Source organism: Phocoena sinus, chromosome 17 (assembly GCF_008692025.1).
Source record: "Phocoena sinus isolate mPhoSin1 chromosome 17, mPhoSin1.pri, whole genome shotgun sequence".
Classification (NCBI taxonomy): domain Eukaryota; kingdom Metazoa; phylum Chordata; class Mammalia; order Artiodactyla; family Phocoenidae; genus Phocoena; species Phocoena sinus.
The window spans coordinates 79,394,413-79,419,884 of NC_045779.1; the positions used below are offsets into that span (position 1 = coordinate 79,394,413).

At 49.7% G+C, this 25,472-nt stretch overlaps 2 protein-coding genes across 22 annotated transcripts; both read left to right on the plus strand.

Moving 5' to 3' along the window:
* Positions 1 to 3,193: 3,193 nt before the first annotated feature.
* On the plus strand, positions 3,194 to 5,676 carry RPL8 (ribosomal protein L8). 2 transcript variants are annotated; one of them, XM_032609869.1, is made up of 6 exons: positions 3,194 to 3,267; positions 3,503 to 3,649; positions 3,730 to 3,871; positions 4,119 to 4,337; positions 5,135 to 5,250; positions 5,479 to 5,676. In XM_032609869.1, exons 2-6 carry the CDS (start codon positions 3,512 to 3,514, stop codon positions 5,635 to 5,637), a joined length of 774 nt encoding a protein of 257 aa, XP_032465760.1. In that variant the 5' UTR covers positions 3,194 to 3,267; positions 3,503 to 3,511; the 3' UTR covers positions 5,638 to 5,676. The 2 variants fall into 2 exon arrangements, with proteins under 2 accessions (XP_032465760.1, XP_032465761.1); XM_032609870.1 differs by having other exon boundaries at positions 3,253 to 3,371.
* A 1,544-nt stretch (positions 5,677 to 7,220) lies between these two features.
* ZNF34 (zinc finger protein 34) lies at positions 7,221 to 19,016 on the plus strand. 20 transcript variants are annotated; one of them, XM_032609910.1, is made up of 9 exons: positions 7,221 to 7,323; positions 12,675 to 12,866; positions 13,153 to 13,475; positions 13,556 to 13,608; positions 13,971 to 14,057; positions 14,347 to 14,473; positions 14,872 to 15,876; positions 16,247 to 16,316; positions 17,039 to 19,016. In XM_032609910.1, exons 7-9 carry the CDS (start codon positions 15,760 to 15,762, stop codon positions 18,400 to 18,402), a joined length of 1,551 nt encoding a protein of 516 aa, XP_032465801.1. In that variant the 5' UTR covers positions 7,221 to 7,323; positions 12,675 to 12,866; positions 13,153 to 13,475; positions 13,556 to 13,608; positions 13,971 to 14,057; positions 14,347 to 14,473; positions 14,872 to 15,759; the 3' UTR covers positions 18,403 to 19,016. The 20 variants fall into 20 exon arrangements, with proteins under 20 accessions (XP_032465801.1, XP_032465799.1, XP_032465807.1 ...); XM_032609920.1 differs by lacking the exon at positions 16,247 to 16,316 and having other exon boundaries at positions 7,243 to 7,323; positions 14,872 to 14,982; positions 15,218 to 15,876; XM_032609911.1 differs by lacking the exon at positions 12,675 to 12,866 and having other exon boundaries at positions 7,244 to 7,323; positions 14,872 to 14,982; positions 15,218 to 15,876.
* Positions 19,017 to 25,472: the final 6,456 nt, after the last annotated feature.

Sequence of the window (25,472 nt, forward strand, 5' to 3'; positions counted from 1 at the left end):
GTCCCGGCGCTCCCACCCCACACCTCCCAGCTCGAACTCAACTCTCCCGTCCCCACATCCTCCCTGCTCACGCTCAGAGAGCATCTGTGCAAAGTATGAATAAAGGAAGGAATGGAGAATGGGAAAGGGCTGGGAATATGCCTGCTTCCTAACCTTAATCGCCAGCCAAGCGCTCAGGTACCCTGAGCTCACTGGTGGTCCTGATCTACTTACTGGGAGACTTCCTGCTGGAGGGTCTTCACACTGCTCCATCTAGAGCTAGGAGGGGCTGGCAAACCTGGGCCCTAGCCTGGCCCCCTCAAGGTAAGGATGACCCAGGGAGCAAGAGGGGGAGCCAGGGCTGATGCTTGGATCTGTGGACCCTGAGGACAGAGCCATCTCAGCCACCACGAAAGCCTGGCCCAGAGTGTCCACCCAACAGACATCTGGGCAGTGTGGGAGGTGCAGGTACCAGGGCACTGAGGGTGCTGCCTGGGAGTGGGGTGAAGGAGACTGCTTCTACCCACTGCAGGCCATTCCAGAGCCTCTGTGGCTGAGTCCCATCATCCTGAGCAAACAGACTATTAACAGTAAGGGGCCTGGGGAACTTCCCTGGTTGTCCAGTGGCTAAGACTCCATGATCCCGATGCAGGGGGCCGGGGTTCCATCCCTGGTCAGGGAACTAGATCCTGCATGCCGCAACTAAAAAAAGATTTCACGAGCAGCTAAGACCCGGAGCAGCCTAAATAAATAAATAAATAATAAATATTTAGGGACTTCCCTCGTGGTGCAGTGGTTAAAACTCCACCTGCCAATGCAGGGGACACGGGTTCGAGCCCTGGTCCGGGAAGATCCCACATGCCGCGGAGCAACTGAGCTCGTGTGCCACAACCGCTGAGCCTGCGCTCTAGAGCCCACAAGCCACAACTACTGAGCCGGTGTGCCACCACTGCTGGAGCCCGCACGTCTAAAGCCTGTGCTCCGCAACAAGAGAAGCCACCGCAGTGAGAAGCCCGCGCACTGCAACGAAGAGTAGCCTCCACTCGCCGCAACTAGAGAAAGCCTGTGCGCAGCAACGAAGACCCAATGCAGCCAATAAATAAATTAATTTTAAAAGATTATTTAAAAAATAATAAATATTTTTTTGAAAATGTCAGGGGCCTGCATGGTTCCCCAAATGGTCACAGTGACCTTTCTCTGGGCCAACCCAGATTACTTTCCAGCTATTTCCAGCCTGCAATTGGGATTCCAAGCTGTAAGTGTTCCCAGGGGAAAAGCCCAGTTTAAAAATTATTTTTGGGAATTCCCTGGCAGTCCTGGGGATTCCACGTTTTCATGGCCAAGGGTGCAGGCTCAATCCCTGGTCAGGGAATTACGATCCCACAAGCTGTGCGGCCAAAAGAAAAATTATTTTCAAAGAGCTGTGTTTCCAAGGCCAGTCTGGGCCATCTACTAGATTTTCTGTAGTCTAGTAGATGGCCCAGAGCAATAACACTTTCAATGAACCAGAACAGACAGAGCCCCTGAAGGCCATCACCATCCCTGAGCACTCAGGAACCTCATGGTGTGCTAAAATGTACCTCGGGTTTCTTTTAATCGGGGATGGTAAGACATGCAGACTCGGAAGTGAAGGAAGACATTTATACTTACGGGTCTCTGGAATGGGAGGCAGGGCACACCACACGGGGCCACACAGGGAAGCACTAGGTTGGTGAGGAGGCAAAAGAGGGGAGGGAAGGTGTGGCCCAGAGCCTTCACTGGGGTTTCCGCAGGAAAGAATGGGCAAGGCAGAGCAGGCACGCTGAGTAAGCTGAGGATCATGTGTTTGAATAATTTCAGCAGGCTGCAAGTTATCAAGTTATGGTTGGTCTCTAGTTGTCCCATACCTGGCGCTGGGGTGATGTAGGGCAGGGAAACATTGGTGTGGGGTGTGAGTCTCATAAAGGAGATAGTTGGGAGTGTGGGCTCTGGATTGGTTGGTTTGTACCAAAGCCTTGCTCTAAGGTTCCTTTGCTACCTCCAGGATCACCTTTTGGATTTAGCCTCGCTTGACTCAAAAGCTGGCAGGAGGAACCAGGAGACCCCAAGCCCTGAACAGAAGCATAAGTTCCCTGAGGCCCCCAGGGAAATGTTACCTGAGGAGGTCAGGGGCTTGGGGTCCTGAGAGCAAAATGAACGAGGTGCCACAGGGGGCCTGAGGAGGTGGGCAGCAGGGGCTGCGGGTGACAGGCCTGTGCCCAGCACAGAGAGGCCTTGGCACACCTGCTCCCGTCTGACTCCTGCCCTGTACTCAACTTTTTTCCCACTTGGACCGGAGTCCCTTGAAGGCAGGGTCTGTGGTGTTTCCATCTTGCCTCTCTCAGGGCCGCCCCCCCATACTCCATCCTAGGGACCCCACAGCCCACAAGTCCAAGCACTGTCCCCACCTCCATCCCACTCTTCCTCTGCCCTTCTGGTCTTCCAGGCCTATCCCGAGCTGACCCCAGAGCCCGTCACCCTGCCCCAGGGCGGCGCCGGTGCCCATCAGCTCCTGGCCCTGCTGTAGGCTGTGCTGCCTCCGGATGAGCTATCTCTGCCAAGAGTCGGCTGTCTCTCCGGGCGCCTCGTGCTCCCCTGTGGCTTCAGCATGTGGCCACATGGACCCTTCCTTCCCTCTCCTGTCACCTTCTCCTGATGTCTCTCTGGCCTCCACCCCTGCAAAACCCACCTGCCCGCACTGGTGCAAACACACCACCTCAGAGCCCTGAGTGCAAGCCCCTCTGCTCCCTGAGACCCCTGCCCTCACTCTCTCCCTACCTCGCTGGCTCTCCCTCCTCAGGCGTCACCTGCACACCCACTGCCCTGGTCACTAAGCTCTCCCTGTCCGCGCCTACTGACAGGTCTCACTCAGGGGATCCACCGCCTCTTCTGCTAATTCCAGGGATCCTCTCTGGAAAGACCCCTCCCACTTCTCCAGAAGCCCCCTGCCCGAAAGATGTGCCCTACTGGAGGCTCCCTTTCTGGTAGGCTTGCCCGCCCACTCGACGGTCCCGCGGCGGGAGAGCAGCATCCCCGCCAGACCACCGGAGCCTCTGCGCACTGCGGGACCAACCACCTCAGTTCGCCTGCGCTGAGGCCCCGGCGCGAGGGAGGGGCCACTGGCGCCCGCGAGAGGACTACAAGTCCCGGCGTGTCTTGCGGTGGCGGCCGCCGCTCCTGGCCGGAAGGTTAAGGGCTCTCGGCCCCGCCCCGGAAGATAAGGCGGCTCTCAAGGGCCGCGTCTCCTCTTTCGGCAGTGCCCGGCAGCAGGTAGGACGTGTTGGTGTCGCCTGGTGCCATCCGGTGCCATCTAGGCGCCATGCGGCGCCCTAGGGCCCGTAAGGGACCCCAGCCGTCTCTGCAGAAGGCGCCAGGTCGCATGGCCGGGGAGGGGGGCGCGGAGGGTGCCGAGACCTGGAGGGAGGAGCCGGGGGAGCGGGAGCCCTGATGCCGGGGTGGTGGGGGTGCCTGGGCCGCCCGGCCGCTGACCATGAGCCGCCCCCAGACCGCCGCGATGGGCCGCGTGATCCGTGGGCAGAGGAAGGGCGCCGGGTCCGTGTTCCGCGCGCATGTGAAGCACCGAAAGGGCGCCGCCCGTCTGCGCGCCGTGGACTTCGCCGAGCGACACGGCTACATCAAGGGCATCGTGAAGGTTCGGGGCGCGGGCTGGGGCGGGTGGGGGCGTGGGGCGCCCGGCGGGACCCACGCCACTCAAGCCGCCTCGGCCCGCAGGACATCATCCACGACCCGGGCCGCGGCGCGCCCCTTGCCAAGGTGGTCTTCCGGGATCCGTACCGTTTTAAGAAGCGGACGGAGTTGTTCATCGCCGCCGAGGGCATCCACACTGGCCAGTTCGTGTACTGCGGCAAGAAGGGTGAGTGTCGCGCCTAGATGGAAGATGCGGTGGGTAGGGACCTGCGGTTCCTTGAAGTTTACGCCTTGGGTCGGGGGAGGAACACTGAGGCAGCAGACCTGCTTGGCCATGCATACTCGGTGGGTGCCCGGAGAGCTGTAGGAGGAGGCTGGCTGTGGAGTGCTGCGCTGGCTTTGTTTTTGGCAAGCAGTAGTTAGGACGCCACCTTACGCTGTTGACGGACGGCTGCTGCTGCTTCCCCTCGCAGCCCAGCTCAACATCGGCAATGTGCTCCCGGTGGGCACCATGCCCGAGGGCACCATCGTGTGTTGTCTGGAGGAGAAACCTGGTGACCGGGGCAAGCTGGCCAGGGCCTCTGGGAACTATGCGACTGTCATCTCCCACAACCCTGAGACAAAGAAGACCAGAGTGAAGCTGCCCTCGGGCTCTAAGAAGGTCATCTCTTCCTCCAACAGGGCTGTGGTCGGTGAGTGGAAGGTGGCAGTTGAATGCTGTGGGTCTCCTGTGGACAGCCAGCAGCTAGATAGGGACCTGGAACCCAGCTGCCTGCTTCACTGAAGTGTGGGCTGTGTAAGCTTGAGCACAGCTCTAAAGCGGGCATAGCAGTTCCTACTTAACTGCTGGTTGGGTATTGAATGAGACCGAACCTGCTGATACTCTTAAGGCAGACTTGTCGGCGCTTGGGGATAACCTGGACTTAAGTGATCCCTGCCCGTTAACATCCTACCAAGATATGTGTGATTTCCTTAAAGGCACCCAGGAAAAAAGCACATGAACCCAAGTTTGTTTACTTTGGTTTTTGTCAACATCTTTGAATCCATGTGGCAAAGCCAGTCTTGCATGGGGGAGGCTCTTGAGGATGTGCTCACAGGATAAAACAATGGCAGAGAAGTGGCAGGCTGGGTCAGCTGTCCTGTTTGGGGTGGGGAGGTGCTTGCAGGAGTGCAGTGTCAGACCCTGCAAAGGGGACGACTTCCTGGAGAACCGTGGATCAAGGCAGGCATTCCAGACGATGTGAATAAAGCCCTGGCTTAACGACCCTGCAGCGCCTGAAGAAACTTGTCAGCTGATAGGCTGCAAGGGGACTTGGTGCTTGGTGATGGTTTCGAGGCATTTCTGAGGTTCCTGGGAACATGTGCTGCTGTATGACACACGGGGGTGGGACATTGGCACGGACCGAGCAGGGGATGCTCTGCCTGATGGGGGTCCCCCAGTGCTGGGCAGGGTGTGATACATCTCCCTGAGGTCCCTGGTCTCCAACAGGTGTGGTGGCTGGAGGTGGCCGCATTGACAAGCCCATTCTGAAGGCCGGCCGTGCCTACCACAAGTATAAGGCAAAGAGGAACTGTTGGCCACGCGTGCGGGGTGTGGCCATGAATGTAAGTGGCCCAGAAATGGACAGTGGTGGGGGTATTCGGTGTACTGGGGCTGTGAGATGGGGTGGACAGGCTCCTACCTGTAGTGTTCCCTCTTCTCTGTGGTGGGGGATCTGTACTGTGAGGCTCTGGGTGATGGTTTGTAAGCACAGGCTGGTTGATTATACCCTTCCCCAAGCCCTCGTGAGGCAGGTCGGGGCCACCCCCAACACCACTTCCCTCTTCCCGCAGCCTGTGGAGCATCCCTTCGGAGGTGGCAACCACCAGCACATCGGCAAACCCTCTACGATCCGCAGAGATGCCCCTGCTGGCCGGAAAGTGGGTCTCATTGCTGCCCGCCGGACTGGGCGTCTCCGGGGAACCAAGACTGTGCAGGAGAAAGAGAATTAGGGCTGGGGACTCAATAAAGTTTGTCTTTTTCACAGCTGAGCTGCGCTTTTCCTTGGTTTCAGAGGGAAGGGTCCCTGCTGGGAGGAGTGCCCCGGTGTTCCACATAGGGAGGAAGGAGGAAGATGACGTAGTTGCACTAGTGAACAGTGGAAGCTTTGGACAGAGAAGGTGGGGCTGCTGGGTTGCTTCACATCTTGACACCTGGAATCCCCCACCACCTGCACATGGAGCAGAGAAGCCCACTCACAAGGAGTGTAGCCTCCAGACCTCCGTTCACTAACTTGTCTTGAGCACTTGGAGAATCCGGATGAGGGTTTGGGTGCTGTTGGGTGAGAGAGTGGTGTCCCTGGAGCCACAGGCTGGAGAGTAGGGGTGCTGCCTTGGAATGGAAGGACCAGACTAGTTTCTCAACAGATGGGCTTCCTTTTTGGCAGTAGTCCACTACTAGCACCTTGTCCCAGACTAAATGATGGACTGGTCAAAGCTGATAGAGCCAGGGCAGACTGGGCACCAGAATGGGAGTGGAGGCCCATCAGTGCCTCAGGACCAGGACACTTGCTTCCCAGAGGCCAGCCAGAGCCCCCTGCCCCTAGTGGTACCCCTTGTGAGCTGATGTGAAAGCAGGAGCTGCAAGCCAGTGTGTCTAACTGACCACTGGAGTGAGTGGTAGGCCGATTGGGACAGCAAGGGTGGATGGCAGGCTGAGGTGGGATGCACCTTTACAGAGTGGGTGCAAGGGCACTGGCTGGAGTCTCTGGCAGCCACCTTCCTGAGTCTCACGCATGAGAACTGGTCCCCTTGGCTGTTCCGGGAGACTGGCAGGGTTCCTCCTGGGTGGTAGGGCCTCACTGGTTGCCAGGTGGCTACTTGTTTTCATGGTTCATACCTGTCTCTAGTGTGAACCTCAGTTCTAGTCTTGCCTTCCTGGGGCCCCACGTGTCCTATGCCACCCACGCCTAGACAGTGACCCAGTAGGGCTAGGACCTCGGTCATGAGAGGAGGGCAATGGTTCCTTCTGAAGGAAAGGGAACTGGACATGTTCGCCTGAACCATAACCTGCTTGCAGTATTGCTCCCTTCTGGGTAAAGTGGCCTGGGGCTTTGTCCAGGGGACTGGCCAACAGGGAGAGTTTGCTCCAGGAGCATTTGGCCGCTCAGACCCTGAGTGGACACTGGGCCCCATTTATACCCTAGAGCACGGGCTCTAGGCATGCGGGGTTCAGGAGTTGGGGCTGGGGGCAGTGGGTTAAACTAAAACGGGCTGCTTTGACCAGTAAGTATCCTCTTCACATGGCCCTGAGAAAGGGCGTAGCTTTCTGCCTTTAGCTGCAAAGGAAAGGGCCTGCCCGAACTTTTGTTGGTTGCAGTGCCTTGAGTTTCACTGAAAAGGAGAATTACTGGAAATCTGCTGGTCACCAAAGCCTCCGCCTTGCCTTCGCTGCGAAGCCTGGGGGTCGTGGTTCCAGACTGCCACCTGGTGGCAGCGTTCCCGATCTACGATGCAGCTTCTACTTTCCTCGAGGCGGCCGACCACCGAGACGCGGCGTCCGTTTCCCAGAGCGACCCTAAGGCGTCTTCCGCCGGGATCCGAGAGGAGGGCCACGTCACTTCCGGTCGGGTTTCGGTCGGCTGGGCCGGAGCAGCAGGCGGGGCCTGGTCGTGCAGGCTGCCGTTGGGCGGCGCTGAGGTGAGTGTGGGTCGGTGGGGGCGGGGGCGGCGGCGGCTGGGCCTCCCGGGCGCGGAGCGCGGACCCTCTCCTCGACACCTTGAGCTCCCGCCCCGGGTCCCACTGCAAGGCCCCGAACCCTACTGTTCTCCCCCGGTCGGGGTCGTTTCTCGCCAGGCCCCTCTCCCGCCGCGGAGTCTCCGTCACCGGTCCCAAGCCCGCCCTGGGGTCTCTCCACCGGACTCCCCTCCCGGGTCGCCCCAAGGGGCTGCTTCCGCGGCGCGAGATGCCGCCTGTAACCAGGCGCCGCGCGCGCCGGCCTCGCACTGTTGTGCTCCCCTCTTCCCCTCCGCCCCCAACTCGTTCCGCCCCCGGTACCCTCCTCGCGGTCTCCAGCTCGGGGGCGGTTCATGCCCGTGCACACTCCCGTCACCTCCAGCGTCAGCCCGCCTCCGCATTTCCCCCGCGGCCCTGCGGGTCCCGCACCCCGCCCCACCGGACGTATCTCCCTTTCTTCCCACCCTTCTGCTTCTGGCCCACGGAAGCCTTTCTCCCAGTAGCCAAATTTTTGTTTCTCTTTCTAGAGGCTTTTATTCAAGGTCTGAAACCTTTTTATTTGCCCCATTGTTTTGTGCTTTTAAAATGTAGCATTAAAAAATCCTTTTCGTTAAAACTTAAGTACAGAGAATGGATTAGCAAACGTCAGGGACTGGGATTGCCAGTTCTCTTTTTGCTAGTTTTTTCAAACCCACCCACTCCCCCGCCCTTTTTTTTGTAATTTAAGAAAACTGTTAAAAACCCTGGCGGTCCAGTGGCTAAGACTCCGCGCTTCCAATGCAGGGGGCCTGGGTTTGACCCCTGGTCAGGGAACCAGATCCCGCATGCCGCAACTAAGAGTTCGCATGCCGCAACTAAGATCCGTAGCAGTCTAAATTAAAAAAAAAAAAAAAAAAAATCTACTTAGCAAATTTCAAAGTATATAATACAGTATTGTTGATTATAGTTACCTGGCTGTTCATTAACTCTCCAGAACTTATTCATCTTGCATAACTGAATGTTTGTACTCTGACCAACATGTCCATTTTCATTAATCCCCAAACCCTGGTGACCACCATTCTACTCCTTGAGTCTATGATTTGGACTGTTTTAGATACCACGTATAAGTGAGATCACGCAGCGTTTGTCTTTCTGTGTCTGGCTTATTCCACCTAGTATAATGCTCTCCAGGTTCATCCATGTTGTTGCCAATGGCAGGAATTCCTTTTTTTTTTTTATGACTGAATAATATTCCACTGTATATATATGCCACATTTTTTAAAATTTATTTTTTGCCACATTTACTTTATCCTTTCATCCATGGACAGACATTTAGGTTGTTTCCATGCCTTAGCTGTTGTGAATAATGCTGCAGTGAACACGGGAGTGCAGATCTCACTTTGAGCTCCAGATTTCATTTCCTTTGGATATATACTGAGAAGTAGGATTGCTGGATCATATGGTGGTTCTACTTACAATTTCTTGAGGAACCTTCATACTGTTTTTCATAGTTGATGCACCAATTTACATTTCCACCAACAGTGTGTAAGGGTTCCCTTTTCTCCAAATCCTCACCAATGCTTATCTTTTGCTTTTTTCTTTTAAAAGGTAAAGGATGTTCTTTTTTAAAAATTAATTAATTTATTTTTGGCTGCATTGGGTCTTCATTGCCGCACACGGGCTTTCTCTAGTTGCGGCAAGTGGTGGCTTCTCTTGTTGTGGAACACGGGCTCTATAGGCGCGCGGGCTTCAGTAGTGTGGCACTCGGGCTCAGTAGTTGTGGCTCACGGACTCAGTAGTTGTGGCGCATGGGCTTAGTTTCTCTGTGGCATGTGGGATCTTCTCAGACCAGGGATCGAACCCATGTCCCTTGCATTGGCAGGTGGATTCTTAACCACTGTGCCACCAGGAAAGTTCCTCTTTTGCTTTTTGAGAGTAGCCATTCTAACAAGTGTGAAGTGGTATCTCCTTGTGTTTTTTTTTTTTAATTAATTTTATTTATTTTTGGCTGCATTGGGTCTTCGTTGTGGTGTGCGGGCTTCTCATTGCAGTGGGCTTCTCTCTTGTTGCATGCAGAGCACAGGCTCTAGGCACGTGGGCTTCAGTAGTTGTGGCACACAGGCTCAGTAGTTGTGGCTTGCGGGCTCTAGAGCACAGGCTCAGTAGTTGTGGCACACGGGCTTAGTTGCTCCATGGCATGTGGGATCTTTCCGGACCAGGGCTCGAACCTGTGTCTCCTGCTTTGGCAGGCGGATTCTTAACCACTGCGCCACCAGGGAAGCCCCTCCTTGTGGGTTTTTAAAAAATTAATTAATTTATTCATTTATTTAATTTTTGGCTGCATTGGGTCTTCGCTTGCACATGGATTTTCTCTAGTTGCTGACAGCGGGGGCTACTCTTAGTTGTGGCACTCGGGATCTTCGTTGTCACCTGCGGGATCTTTAGTTGCGGCATTCGAACTGTTAGTTGTGGCATGTGGGATCTAGTTCCCTGACCAGGGATTGAACCCAGACCCCCTGCATTGGGAGCGCGGAGTCTCAGCCACTGGACCACCAGGGAAGTCCCAGTTTGCTTCTAATTTTGTGGTGTCTTGTACAGAAGGTGTTTTTGATGGAGTAAAATTAAGCAACTTTTCCTTTATGGATGGTGTGTTTTCTGTATTATTTCCTTATAATAGCTGTAAACACTTTAAAGAAACATTTAGGCCTTCAGCCTGTCTGAAATATATTTTTGTGTGCCATGGAAGGCAGGATCTAATTTTACTTCCCTGTGGAAATTCAGTTGTGCCAACTTCATTTATTGAACGGTGCATTGCTCTTAACATTGCAAGTGTGTCATTAATATATGCGTGGATCTGTTCCATTATCCTCTTTCCTGTGCTCTTACAATCAGCCCTCTTTATCTGTGGGTTCTGCATCTGTGGATTCAACCAACTGAGGATTGAAAGTGTTGGAGGAAAAAAAATTGCAGAAAGTTCCAAAAAGTAAAACTTGAATTTGCTACACCTAGCAACTTTGTATAAATTTTATTTATTTATTTATTTATTTATGGCTGCGTTGGGTCTTCGTTGTTGTGCACGGGCCTTCTCTAGTTGCGGTGAGTGGGAGCTACTCTTCATTGTGGTGCGCAGGCTTCTCGTTGCGGTGGCTTCTCTGTGTTGCGGAGCACAGGCTCTAGGCACGCGAGCCTCAGTGGTTGTGGCACGCGGGCTCTAGAGCGCAGGCTCGGTAGTTGTGGCACATAGGCTTAGTTGCTCCGTGGCGTGTGGGATCTTCCCTGACCAGGGCTCGAATCTGTGTCCCCTACATCAGCGGGTGGATTCCTAACCACTGCGCCACCAGGGAAGACCCAGCTGGCAAGTCTTTACATAGTATTTCTATTGTATCTACAACTATTTACATAGCGTCTACATTGTGTTAAGTATTGTAAGTAATCTAGAGATGATTTAAAGTATACAGGACATTGTGTTAAGTATTGTAAGTAATCTAGAGATGATTTAAAGTATACGGGGGATGTGTATGTGTGTGGGTTATATGCAAATACTATGCCATTTTATATAAGGGAGTTGAGTATTTTTAGATTTTGGTATCCTATTGGGGTCCTGGAATCAATTCTGCATGGACACCTAGGGACAGCTGTATCTCACTTTTATTACCACAGCCTTATAATAAGACTTGATATATGGTAGGGCATGGCTCTGCCTTAGTTCTTCTTTGGCATTGCCTTGGTTAATCTTAGATCATTACTCTTGTGATATTTAGAGTCATTTTGGTCAGATATGATATGTCCCGTTGCAGTTTTGTTTGTACAGAATTAATAGATTCATTTGGGGAGAACTGACATTTTTGTGATATTGAGCCCTCCTGTTTATGAACGTTGTCTGTTTCTCCATAGGTTTTGTTTTTTTATGTGTGTGTCCTTCAATGAAGTTTTATCATCTTGTCCATAAAGTTACATTTGTTTTGTTAGATTTCGTAGGTGCTGTATAGTTTTTGTAGCTGTTAGGAATGCTGTTTTTTTTGGTTGCTGATTGTTAGTATATGGGAGTGATATCAATTAGTCTATTGACCTTGTATATGGCAATCCTGTTGAACTTTTATCATCCCAACACTAGGTTGATACTCTCGGATTTTCTATGTAGATTGTCTTTTTTCTTCTTTTTTGTTTTGGTTGCGTGGTGGCATGTGGAATCTTAGTTCCCCAACCTGGGATCAAACCCGTGTCCCTTGCAGTGGAAGCACGGAGTCCTAACCACGGAACTGTAGCTTCTATTTCTTTTTCTGTGACTTAATGCATTGGCTAGGGTCTTTGGTACACTGTTACATAGCAGCTGGGTGAGGGAGCAAGCATCTGCCTCTTGTCGCTGACTAATGCTAATGCTTCTGTTGTGTTCCCTTAGCGTTGTTATGAAACAGACTTGAGTGCTAGGAGTGCCAGGGTCTTGGCCTGCACTCTGAGAACCACCACTCTTAATGTGTGGTATGTAGAGCTGTGTTCCCTTTTTTGTTCTTAATAGTATTTCCTTTCCCACCTTTTCCCCTTCCCCACATTGGACTTGCCAGACATTTGTGTATTTTATGAGTATTTTCAAAGAACCAAGTTTGAGATTATTTTCTGTTTCTTTAAACTTTATTTTTTTTTCATCTTCTTTCCTTGAATTGCTTTCTTATTCTGTGCCTAGTTTCTTGTTGAACGCTTAGATTATTATTTCAATCTCTTTGTTAAAATAAGTGCATTAAGGTTTCCCTTAGGTAGTCTCTGTTTCCATTTCCACCTTAATTTCCATTTCTATGTTTTTCTTGAAGGGGGGGTCCTTTTTTAAGTCAGGTATTTCTAGTGGAACAACAATATGAAAGTTTGCCAAATGATATCAGCCTTTGGAACTTTTTGTGTTTTATATATATATATACACACACACATATATATGTATGTATATATACACACACACACATTTTTTAAGATTTGTTAATTATTATCATTATTATTTTTTTGCGGTATGCGGGCTTCTCACTGCCGCAGCCTCCCCCGTTGTGGAGCACAGGCTCCGGACGCGCAGGCTCAGCGGCTGTGGCTCACGGGCCCAGCCCCTCCGCGGCATGTGGGATCTTCCCAGACCGCGGCACGAACCCGTGTCCCCTGCATCAGCAGGCGGACTCTCAACCACTGCGCCACCAGGGAAGCCCATATTTTTTATTATTTATTTATTTTATTTTATTTATTTTTGGGTGCGTTTGGTCTTAGTTGTGGCACGCGGGATCTTTTGTTGCGGTGTGCGGGCTCTTTGTTGCGGCGTGTGGGCTTCTCTCTAGTTGTGGTGTGTGGGTTTTGTCTTCTAGTTGTGACGCGCAGGCTCCAGGGCGTGTGGACTCAGAAGTTGCGGCACGTGGGCTTAATTGCCCCGTGGCATGTGGGATCTTAGTTCTCCGAGCAGTGATCAAACCCACATCCCCTGCATTGGAAGGCAGATTCTTTACCACTGGACCACCAGGGAAGTCCCTGGAATATTTTGAAACTTTCTTTTTTGCGTGGTATGTGTTGTTTCTTACAATTTCAGTGTACATTTTGAAAAAGTGTATTCTCTGTGCTTTAAGTATCTTCTATTTGGTCCACTCATTTCTGAGGGAAGTGTGTTAAAATCTCTCATTCCAGGGGAGGGTTTGCACGTTTCTCTTTGGCACTGCACTTAGCTTTGGCTTTCTACGCTTCAAGGATTTGTTTGTAGATACACGTTTGTAATTACAGCTTTTGGTGGATTTTTCGTTTTATTAATACCCGGTGTCTGCTTTTGTTCCTAATAATGATTTTTGCTTTCAGTCTTGTTTTGATTGGTATAAACATCGCAAAGGCACATGCAGCAAAGCATGTTCAGCTCGCAAACACCGTGCTAAGGGGAAGAAGGCAGCACGGAGTGCAGAAGGCATAGCCCCTCTGACAGAGTCCGCAGGGTGCTGATCTGTGCTGCCAGGAGCCTGGCAGAGGCTCTCCTGGGAGGCCGGCAAGGAGGCAGAGCCTGCAGCGGCGGCAGGGCTGCCAGGGCCTGGTTCTGTGGGCCGGGCCCCTCGAGCTGTGTGTTCGGGTTGTCGACTCTGCTGTATAAACGTCATACTCCAATAAAGAGCTTTAAAGATACAGAAAAGGTAAATATAGCTATTATAGCTTTATTTTAATTAGTGTTTCTTTCGTCTGTCTTATATTTAGCCTTTCTGTGTTATTTTAGGTTATATACGTGCATTTTGTGTATCTAATTGGAGAGTCTTGTGCTTCCAGTAGGTGAGCTTAATCCTTTTACTTCTAACTGTTACACATCCATTGGTCTTGTTTCTACTAGTTTTGTATTTTTTGCCTCATCTTTGACTTTGCTTTATGCTTTCTATTGATTTTTTTTTCTTTTCACTCCTTTTTTTTCCTCAGCCCTTAATGTGTTATCTTTATTCTTTCATATAAAGTGAATGACTGTCTCCATCCTCCTCCTGAATGAGACTACTTGGTGCCCGGGAGGAGGTGGGGGCAGATGACCTGAAATGTTGTACGTGTCTGCAGGGAGCAGAGTCTGCCCAGAAGGCCGAGCCCTGAGGCTGCGGCTGCAGGAGGGGCCAGGCTGGACCTCCACATGTTCCTCTCTCTTCCCTCAGCACCTGAGTGACTGGCTCCTGCCTCAATCCCCGGGAAGCCCAGGGTACTAGGCGATGGCAGCTTTGCATCTGTCTGCCCTGCCCCAGGTGAGCATCTGTTTTCCCCAGAAGGCATGAGGTCTTCTCCCAGGGCTTCCCTGTCTGCTTGGCCTCAACAAACACTGTCAGGCATCTCTGCTGTGGGGCGCTGAGAAGAGGAAGGGTGACCCTGGGAATCCCCCAACCTCCCTGAGTGAGCTGGCTCAGCAGCCAAGGGGTCAGGTCACCCCCTAGGGCCACGCTGAGGGATCAGGCCTGTGATCACCCCTGTGCTGCTTCTCTAGCCCGGGCCCAGCCTGAGCCACGCTTGGGCCTGCAGCAGCTCTTGTTGTTCCAGGCTGAAGTGACCTTCGAGGACGTGGCCGTGCTCCTCTCCAGGGAGGAGTGGGGCTGTTTGGGCCCTGTTCAGAAAGGCCTCTACAGGGATGTGATGCTGGAAACCTACAGGAACCTGGTCTCGCTGGGTGAGGCCCCTTCCTGGGATGCAACTCAGGGAATAGTCCTGGGGGCTCAGGGCTCAGCAGGGGCTGGGCTGGGGGCCTCATCCCCTGGGCCCAGAGATGAGTGTCACTGACCCTCGTCCCAGGCAGGCCTGGTCTGCACAGAGGAGGGCCCTGGGTGGGGCTGGGTTCGCCAGCACCGGATAAGACTGCCTCCCTGCCCCAGGCCCAATGTAGGTGCACCTCCTGGTGGAGAGAGTCCCCTGTGCTCAGATCTTCATCTTCATGACCACGTCCACCTCTCCAGGGAGTTTCCAGACTTCCCATCACCCCCTGTACCTGTGTGTCCTCTCCCCCGCCAGTCCCAGGTTGAGCCCACACTGTGTCCTTGGCATCAATCCCAGGCCCCGTCTCCTTCCCAGGAGGTGGACCTGCAGGCCCCAAGCCAGAGGTGATTACACAGTTGGAGCGAGGGGATGAGCCATGGGTCCCGGACGTGCAGGGGAGAGAGCGACTGACCATCGATGGCTCAGGTGCGTAGGGGGGCTGACTCCCTGACTCACTTGCTGAACAAGCATGTGTGGGGGTCCACGATATGTAGTGTCAGCCAACTCATGAATTTGGAGGAGGATGCATTATGGCCAGTGCAGTAGCCCTGGGAGTGGCCTCTGCTGAAACCTGGGTCACCTTTGCCAGCCTGGGTGCCACAGTGGGGTGACTTTTTCTTTCTTTTAGTTGAAGTATAGTTGATTTACAATATTCTATTAGTTTCAGGTGTCCAGTGTAGCGATTCAGTATTTTTACAGATTATACTTCATTTAAAGTTGCTACAAGGTAATGGCTATGTTTCCCTGTGCAGCACAGTATATCCTTTTTGCTTATTTATAGGGTGATTCTTGAGCTGAATCTTCTAGGAGGGTAAGAGGGGGCAGTGTTGGTGGAGGAGAAGAGGGGAAGGCACTCGGGTGTGCTGTGAAGGAAGGCCAGGCCCCCAGGACTCCATGGAGCCCTGCTGTCCAGGGCTCATGCCCTCCGAGGGGCGTCAGACCGTCAGGCGGGGCCATAGCGATGGAGAACATCGCTTCGTTTGCCCTCTTCTAAGTTAACCTACTAGATGATTACAGGCCATTATAGGAAAGGGAGGGAGTACACATCACCCCAGATTTCAGCACCCAAATACAAATGTGTTCCGGTGTGTACGTGCTGTCCATTTTCCAGTGAAGTCTGGTCTGTACTTGCACACAGACATCGCTTCCTAACAGGAATGCAGTGATCTGTGTGCATTGAAGGGTCGCTGGATTTTTCACTGAATGCATTTCTATTTCTGTGTACATGAGCTGCGGTCACTGCTCTCAGTGGAAGTGCTGTGGGGAATGGTGTGCTGTGGGGCATGGTGTCCTCTGGGTTCATTGCCACAGAGAACGCTGGTAAGTGACTTTTTGCAGGTGTCTTGCTGATGTCCTAGGAAGGAACTATTGGCTCAAAGAACTTGAATTTCGCGTTTGTAAATTTATTTATTCAAACATAAATACTTACAGAAATGGGACAGACCCTATTTACAGCTCAGTCGATTTTTACGAAAATCCATCATCCAGATCAAAATAGAGAACATATCTAGTTCCCTGGGAGCCCACAGGGCCTCCTCCGTCATTTCTCACTGCTCCCCACCGGCCCTTCTGTCTGACTCCTATGGGGCACCTGCATGTGGTGAGCCTGCCATGTTGTATGGAGTTTGTTCAGTCTGTTCGCTGTTCTGTCGTGAACATACCACAAGTATTTTCCATTGTACTTCTGCAGGGCATTTGGTTGTCCCCATTTTGGGGCTGTGTGTGTGTGCGTGTCTTGGCTCACAGAGAATGCATTTCTGGTGAGTGTATTCCTGCAAGTGGAGTCACTGTGTGCCTCGTCAGGGAAGAAAGGGTGGAGACATGGGCCTCAGACTTGAGGGCATCCTGTGTTGCATCTTGAGTTTAAGGTGCTGGTGGCTCCCGGCCTCTGAGGCCCCTGGGAAGAGCCCTGGGGATGGGCGTGGCCTGCTAGGGAGGGCTGAGGGACCCAGCCTCTGTGTGCTCTACCCTCTCTTCTTCAGTTGGCATGAGCTCTGCTCTCTGCCCTTCTGGGGAGGCAGCTGGTTTTCCCACCATGGATTTTGGGGTGGATTAGCTATTGTTAGGCAGCCTTACACTCGCTCAGCTTTAATTTCTTTGTCAGATATCCTTCATGAGTTTTGGGACCCCTCCTTGCTCTGGTTTCCATGATGCTATGAAGCTTCCATCTTCTGTCCTTTTGTGAGATGAGGACAGGTATCCTGCAGTCCCAACCAAGCATGCTCTGTGGGCAGAAGGCAGGCAGGAATGGTGTGGGTGTTAAGAGTTGGGCGGATGCTTGTGCTGCCGCGAGATTGCAGCCCTGGGCAAGGCTTTTAAGCCTCTGGGCTCCAGGCTTTCATGTCTGCAAGACTTTGGAGATGGTGTTTTTGTGACTTTGGAGATGATCGAGATGGTACTTCACAGGTGGTCAGCAGCATCTTTATACCTTCCTTCCAGAGTCAGAACAGGTGACCCTGAGGTGTTCCATTTGTTGTTTCAGCTCATGGGACCAGGACTGAGAATCAGGAGTTGACTTCAGGCGAGATGCTCTATGGGGAAGAACTGGACCGACTCAGGGGGAGTGTTCTCCAGGGACCTGAGCCGGGAGAAGCCTGTGAGCATGTCAGGGAGCCAGAGGGGAGCATGGACGGGCCTGTGGAGCAGAGAGGCCCCAGGCCAGTCACACTGGCCAACAAGGAGAGTGGCCTGGAGTCTGGGGGAAACCTCAGGTTGGGGTCAAGCCCTCTCCCTGATCAGAGACCTCACAAATGCGATATATGTGAGCAGAGTTTTGAACAGAGATCGTATCTTAATAACCATAAGCGTGTACACAGGTCCAAAAAAACAAATATGGTGCGTGATTTAGGGGAAGTTTTCAGTGCAAATTTAGTTGTTAAAGAAGATCACAAAATTCCTATTGGAAAAAAATTGCATTATTGTGGTTGCTGTGGGAAAGCCTTCAGGTACAGTGCTAACCTTGCCAAGCACCAGCGGCTGCACAGCGAAGAGAAGCCCTACAAGTGCGACGAGTGTGGGAAAGCCTTCCACCAGAGCTGTGAACTCATCAATCATCGCAGGATGCACTCCGGGGAGATCCCCTACCGCTGCAATGAGTGTGGGAAGACGTTCAATCAGAGGCCCAATCTCATGAAGCATCAGAGGATCCACACTGGGGAGAAGCCCTACAAGTGTAGTGAGTGTGGGAAGCACTTCAGTGCCTACTCGTCCCTCATTTATCACCAGAGGATCCACACTGGAGAGAAGCCCTACAAGTGCAACGACTGTGGGAAGGCCTTCAGTGACGGCTCAATCCTCATCCGACATCGTCGGACTCACACTGGAGAGAAGCCATACGAGTGCAAAGAATGTGGCAAAGGCTTTACCCAGAGTTCTAACCTTATTCAACATCAAAGAATTCACACTGGAGAAAAACCCTATAAATGTAATGAATGTGAGAAAGCTTTCATCCAAAAAACCAAGCTTGTTGAACATCAGAGAAGCCACACCGGAGAAAAGCCCTATGAATGTAATGACTGTGGCAAAGTCTTCAGCCAGAGCACCCACCTCATCCAGCATCAGAGGATCCACACGGGAGAGAAACCCTACAAGTGTGGTGAGTGTGGGAAGGCCTTCCACAACAGTTCCAGACTCATCCACCATCAGAGGTCACACCACGGAGAGAAGCCGTACAAATGCACTGATTGCAAGAAAGCCTTCAGCCAGGGCACATACCTCCTGCAGCACCGGAGGATCCACACCGGGGAGAAGCCGTACACGTGCGGCGAGTGTGGCAAGGCCTTCCGGCACAGCTCCAACATGTCCCAGCATCAGAGGATTCACCTCCGGGAAGACTTTTCCCCATGACTGGGGGAGGCCCCTGAGGTCTGCTGTGCACTTCCTGCATGTGACCCACCCAGCCCTTTACCTGCTGTCCACATAGTGTTGTCACAGGTGAAAGGGCATTTCTGTCTAATTAAAAAAAGTCTTAAAACAGAAGCAGTGCATGGTCACTTTAGAGAAATCGAGTGAGAAACGTAAGCAAACAGGAGAAACTCCTGTAGCTTCCCCTTAGACAAAGAGAACTCACCACCACTGCGCCCGGCGTAGGTTTCGTCCAGACACACCAAACAGCATCCTCAAGAGAAGTACTGTGGTGCTTTCTGTGCAGCTTGTTTCCTCAATCCTAGAAAACTCACACTGGAGAGATCTATGTGTTTACATTGTTTTACACATTGTAAATTTTAAAAAATTGGCATATTGTTCATACTTTTCTGTATCACTTAATAGAATTAATAATTGCCTTTTTTATTGTGGTAAAATAATATACATTACATGTACCATTTAAACCATTTTTGACTGTACAATTCAGTGGCATTAGATACATTCACAATATTGTATAGCCATCAGCAAATCTGTTTCCAAACTGGTTTATCTGAAACAGAAACTCTGCACCCATTAAACAGTAACTCTTCACTCTCCCCCTTTCCATTTTTCTGTCTCAGAGAATTTGCCTATTCTAAGTACGTCATATAAGTGAGGTCATACAACATTTGCCCTTTATGTCCTGGCTTATTTCACTTAGCATAATGTCCTCAAGGTTCATCCGTGTTGTAGCAGGTGTCAGGACAACATTCTTTCTTTACAGCTGAATAATAACTGCACTGTTTGTAGATACCATGTTTTGTTTACCCATCATTTGTTGATAGATTACTTGGGTGTTTCTGCCTGTTGATTATTGTGCATAATGCTGCTATGAACATTGGTATACAGATCTGTACTTGTACTTTTCCCTACTTTCAGTACTTTGGGGTATAATCCTAGGAGTAAAACTGCTGGATCATATGGTAATTCTATGTCTAAATTTCTGAAGAATGGCCACACTTTTCCACAATGGCAGTACCGTGTTACATCCACACTAGCAATTCACGAAGGTTCCAGATTCTCTACATCCTTGTCAATACTTGTTATTTTTCCATTATTTTGTTCATAGTCATCCTAATGGGTGTGAAGTGGTAACTCACTGTGGTTTTGTTTTGCATTTCCATGATGACTAATGTTATTGAGCATCTTTTCATGTGCTTTTTTTTTTTTTTAATGGCTTTACAATCTGGCTTCAACCTTTTTTTTTTTTTTTAATTTATTTATGTTTGGCTGTGTTGGGTCTTCGTTTCTGTGCGAGGGCTTTCTCTAGTTGCGGCGAGCGGGGGCCACTCTTCATCACGGTGCGCAGGCCTCTCACTGCTGTGGCCTCTCGTTGCAGAGCGCAGGCTCTGGACGCGCAGGCTCAGCGGCCATGGCTCACGGGCCCAGTTGCTCCGCGGCATGTGGGATCCTCCCAGATCAGGGCTCGAACCCGTGTCCCCTGCATCGGCAGGCGGACTCTCAACCACTGCGCCACCAGGGAAGCCCTCATGTGCTTTTTGACCATTTATTTCTGTGCCTTCTTTGGAGAAATGTCTATTCAAATCCCTTGCCCATTTTTGAATTGGGCTGTTTGTTTTTGTTGTTGAGGTGTAGGAGTTCACGTATTTTGCATAGTAATCCTTTATCAGATATACTACTTGCAAATATTTTCTCATTCTATGAGTTGTCTGTCTACTCTCTTGATAGTGTCTTTTGATGCCAGAAGGTTTTAATTTTTATGATGTTCAGTTTATCTATTTTTTCTCTTGTTGCCTGTGCTCAGGGTGTCATATCTAGGAAATCATTGCTAAATCCAAGATTTTGAAGATTTGCCCCTACATTTTCTAAGGGATTTTATATTTTTAGGTATTATGTTTTAGTCTTTGATCTGTTTTGAGCTAATTTTTATATATGGTATAAGATAAGGGTCCAACTTTAAACGTTTCTGTGTGTGGTTATCCAGTTTTCCCTGTAACATTTTTGGAAGTCTTTCCCCCCCCCCCCACTGAATGGTGTGTTAGCTTAAGCTGCCATAACAAAATACCACCGACCAGGTGGCTTAAAAACCAGAAATTTATTTCTCACATTTCTGGAGACTAAGAAGTCCAAGATTGGGCTTCCCTGGTGGTGCAGTGATTAATAATCTGCCTGCCAATGCAGAGGACACGGGTTCGAGCCCTGGTCCGGGAAGATCCCACATGCCACAGAGCAACTAAGCCCCTGTGCCACAACTAGTCAGCCTGTGCTCTAGAGCCTGCATGCCACAACTACTGAAGCCTGTGTGCCTAGAGCCTATGCTCCGCAACAAGAGAAGCCACTGCAATGAGAAGCCTGCACGCCTCAATGAAGAGTAGCCCCCGCTCGCCACAGCTAAAAGAAAACCCTCGTGCAGCAACAAAGACCCAACACAGCCAAAAATAAATAAATTAATAAATTAAAAAAAACCAAACCAAGTCCAAGATCAAGGTGTTGGCTGATTCAGCTCCTGGTGAGGATTCCTTTCCAGGCTTGCAGTACAGCCGCCTCATTATGTCCTCACTTGGTGGAGAAAGATCTCAGGTGTCACTTCCCTCTTCTTATCAGGGCACCAGTCCTATGGCATTAGGGCTCCACCCTATGACCTCATTTAACCTTTATCACCACTTCACAGGCCTTACCTCCAAATACAGTCACATTGGGGGTTAGAGCTTCAGCTTATGAATTTTGAGGGGACACAAACATTCAGTTCATAACAAATGGTCTTTGGCACCCTTGTCAAAAATCGATTGTACATGCAAGGGTTTATTTCTAGGCTCTATTCTCTTCCATTGGTTATATGTCCTTATGCCAGCATCACACTGTTTTGATTAGTGTAGCTTTGTAGTAAGTTTTGAAATCAGGAAGTGTATGTCCTCTAACTTATTAATTAATTCGGCTGCACTGGGTGTTAGTTGTGGCATGTGGGATCTTTAGTTGGGCATGAGAATGCTTAGTTGTGGCATGTGGGATTGTGTTCCCTGACCAGGGATTGAAGCAGGGTCCTGTGCATTGGGAACACGGAGTCTTAAGTCCCTGGACCACTAGGGAAGTCCCTACCTGTTCTTTTTTAAGGTGGTTTTGGCTGTCTCTTGAGATTCCATATGAATTTTAGGATGGGTGTTTCTCTTTCTGCAAAGAAATGTCATTGGGATTTTGATAGGGATTGTAGTGAATCTGTAGATCACGTTGGGTAGTATTCTGCCTCAGTTGACATGATTAAGTGGGGTTTTTTCCTCATTTTATTAACGTGATGTATTACAATGGTTGATTTTCATATGTTGACCCTCCTTGCATTTGGGGAATAAATCCTGCTTCGTCATCATGCATAATCCTTTTTAAATGGGGATTAAAAAAATTAATTAATTTGGCTGCGCCAAGTCTTAGTTGTGGCATGCAGGATCTTTGTGGCGGCATGCGCGATCTTTAGTTGTGGTGTGCGAACTCTTTTAGTTTTTATAAATTTTATTTATTTAGTTTTGGCTGCGTTGTGTCTTTGTTGCTGCATGCGGCCACTCTCTTGTTGCTGCGAGCAGGGGCTACTCTTCCTTGCGGTGTGCAGACTTCTCATTGCAGTGGCTTCTCTTGTTGCGGAGCATGGGCTCTAGGCACGTGGACTTCAGTAGTTGTGGCACGTGGGCTCAGTCGTTGTGGCTCGCGGGCTCTAGCGTGCAGGCGCAGTAGTTGTGGCGCACGGGCTTAGTTGCTCCGCGGCATGTGGGATCTTCCCGGACCAGGGCTCGAACCTGTGTACCCTGCATTGGCAGGCAGATTCTTTTTAATTTTTTATTTTTTTAATTTTTTTTTGCAGTACACGGGCCTCTCACCGTTGTGGCCTCTCCCATTGCGGAGCGCAGGCTCAGCAGCCATGGCTCAGGGGCCCAGCCGCTCCACGGCATGTGGGATCTTCCCAGACCGGGGCACGAACCCGTGTCCCCTGCATCAGCAGGCGGACTCTCAACCACTGCGCCACCAGGGAAGCCCTGGCAGGCAGATTCTTAACCACTGTGCCACCAGGGAAGCCCGCGTGTGAACTCTTAATTACGGCCTGTGGGATCTAGTTCCCTGACCAAGGATGGAACCCAGGCCCCCTGCATCGGGAGTGTGGAGTCTTAGCCACTGGACCACCAGGGAAGTCCCCATGCATAGTCCTTTTAATATGTTGAGTTTGGTTTCCTAGTATTTTGTTGAGGATCTTTGCATGAATACTCATAAGGGTATTGGTCCATAGTTTTTTGTCTTTGTCTCTCATTGATATCATGGTAATGCTAGACTCATAGGATAAGTTAGGAAGTATTACTTCCTCTTCAGTTTTTGGGAAGAGTTTGAGAAGGGTTGGTGTTTATTCTTTTTTAAATGTTCTGTAGACTTGAAACCCTCTCTGTTGGACTTTTCCTTGATATCCTTATATCTAAAGAGAGTCTCTTGTAGACAGCATGTAGTTGAATCTTGGCTTTTTTTGAAAAATTTTATTTATTTTTGGCTGCGTTGGGTCTTTGTTGCTGCACGCAGGCTTTCTCTAATTGCGGTGAGTGGGGGTACTCTTTGTTGTGGTGTGCGGGCTTCTCATTGCGGTGGCTCCTCTTGTTGCAGGTGGCTTCTCTTGTTGCAGAGCATGGGCTCTAGGCACATGGGCTTCAGTAGTTGTGGCACACGGGCTCAGTAGTTGTGATGTGCGGGCTCTGGAGCGCAAGCTCAGTAGTTGTGGCACGTGGGCTTACTTGCTCCGTGGCATGTGGGATCTTTCCGGACCAGGGCTCGAACCTATGTCCCCTGTATTGGCAGGTGGATTCTTAACCACTGTGCCACCAGGGAAGTCCTTAGTTGATTTTTTTTTTTTTTTGTAGTGTATCATTTTAATTCCCTTCTTTACTTTTCTGTATATTTTTTAGTTATTTTCTTAGTCATTACTTTGGGGATTACATTAAAAGCTGATAACAACTTAGCTGGAATAATACTGACTTAGTTTAGTAGTGTAAACACACTCTACATCTCTGTACCCCCTTTATGTTGTTATTGTCACAGGTCACATCTTTGTATGACACACTACGATTATTGTCATGCATTTGCCTATTAAATCATGTGGGAAAAGGAGACATTACAAGCTGTAACAAAAGTATAGTAATACTAGCTTTTTATATTTACCTATGCAGTTCCTTTTACTAGTGTTCTTTATTTTTTCTTGTGGCATTGAGTTACTATCTAATACCCTTTTATTTCACTGTACATGAGGAGCCATTCTTTGGTTGCTGCTTTCAGAATTGTCTCCGTCTTTGGGTTTTGACAACTTGACTCTAATTTGTTTCAGTGTGTTTATCCTGTTTGGCATTGGACGTGCATATTTCACATCTCAGATTTCAGAAGTTCCTGTCCATTATGTCTTCAGATATCTTTTCTGCCCCTTTCTCTTCTTTCTAGGAGTCCTGTAATGTGTATGTTGGTACATTTGATAGTGTTTCATAGGTTTCTTGGATCTGTTCATTTTTCTTCATTTTTTCTTTCTGCTCCTTATACTGGGTAATTCTAATTGTCATTTTTTTTTCTTCTTCACATCTTTATTGGAGTATAAACGCTTTAGTGTTCTGTTAGTTTGCAGTATAACAAAGTGAATCAGCTATATGCATACATATATCCCCATATCCCCTCCCTCTTGAGCCTCCCTCCCACCCTCCCTATCCCTCCCCTCTAGGCCATCACAAGTTGATCTCCTTGTGCTATGCAGCAGCTTCCCACTAGCCGTTCATTTTACATTTGGTAGTGTATATATGTCAGTGCTACTCTCTCACTTCATCCCAGCTTCCTCTTTCCCACCGTGCCCTCAAGTCCATTCTCTACGTCTGTGTCTCTATTCCTGCGCTGCTACTAGGTTCATCAGTACTGGTTTTTAAAATTCCATATGTATGCATTAGCATACGGTATTTGTTTTCCTCTTTCTGACTTCACTCTGTATGACAGATTCTAAGTCCATCCACCTCACTACAAATAACTAAATTTCGTTCCTTTTTATGGCTGAGTAATATTCCGTTGTATATATGTGCCACATCATCTTTATCCATTCATCTGTGTTTTTTTGTTTTTGTTTTTATTTTTATTTTGTTTATTTGTTTTTGGCTGCATTGGGTTTTCATTGTGCTGTGCAGGTTTCTCATTGCGGTGGCTTCTCATTGCGGAGCATGGGCTCTAGAGTGCAGGCTCAGTAGTTGTGGCACATGGGGTCAGTAGTTGTGGCTCATCAGCTCTAGAGCGCAGGCTCAGTTGTGGCGCGCAGGCTTAGTTGCTCCGTGGCATGTGGGATCTTCCCGGACCAGGGCTCAAACCCGTGTCCCCTGCGTTGGCAGGTGGATTCTTAACCAGTGCACCACCAGGGAAGCCTATGGCAGGTGGATTCTTAGCCACTGCCCCACCAGGGAAGTCCTCACATAGGTTTTGGATTGTCGTGTTTTTGTTGTCATTTGTTTCTAGGTATTTTTTAATTTCTTCTTTGATTTCTTCAGTGATATCTTGGTTATTTAACAGTGCACTGTTTAGCCTCCATGTATTTGTGTTTTCTACAGTTTTTTTTTTCCTGTAATTGATTTCTAGTCTCATAGTGTTGTGGTGGGTAAAGATGCTTGATATAATTTCAATTTTCAAAAATTTTCCAGGACTTGATTTGTGACCCAAGATGTGACCTCTTCTGGAGAACGTTCTGTGTGCACTTGAGAAGAAGTATATTCTACCACTTTCAGGTGGAATGTCCTAAAAATATCAATTAAGTCTGTCTGGTTGTTTGTGTCATTTAAAGCTTGTGTTTTCCTTATTTATTTTCTGTGTGGATGATCTGTCTATTGGTGTAAGTGGGGTGTTAGAGTCCCCCACTATTATTGTGTTACTGTCGATTTTTCCTTTCATGGCTGCTAGCATTTGCCTTATGTATTGAGGTGCTTCTATGTTGGGGGCATACATTTTTAAAATTTTTTGTTTATTTTTGGCTGCATTGCATAAATGCAATTGTTATGTTTTCATCTTGAATTGAT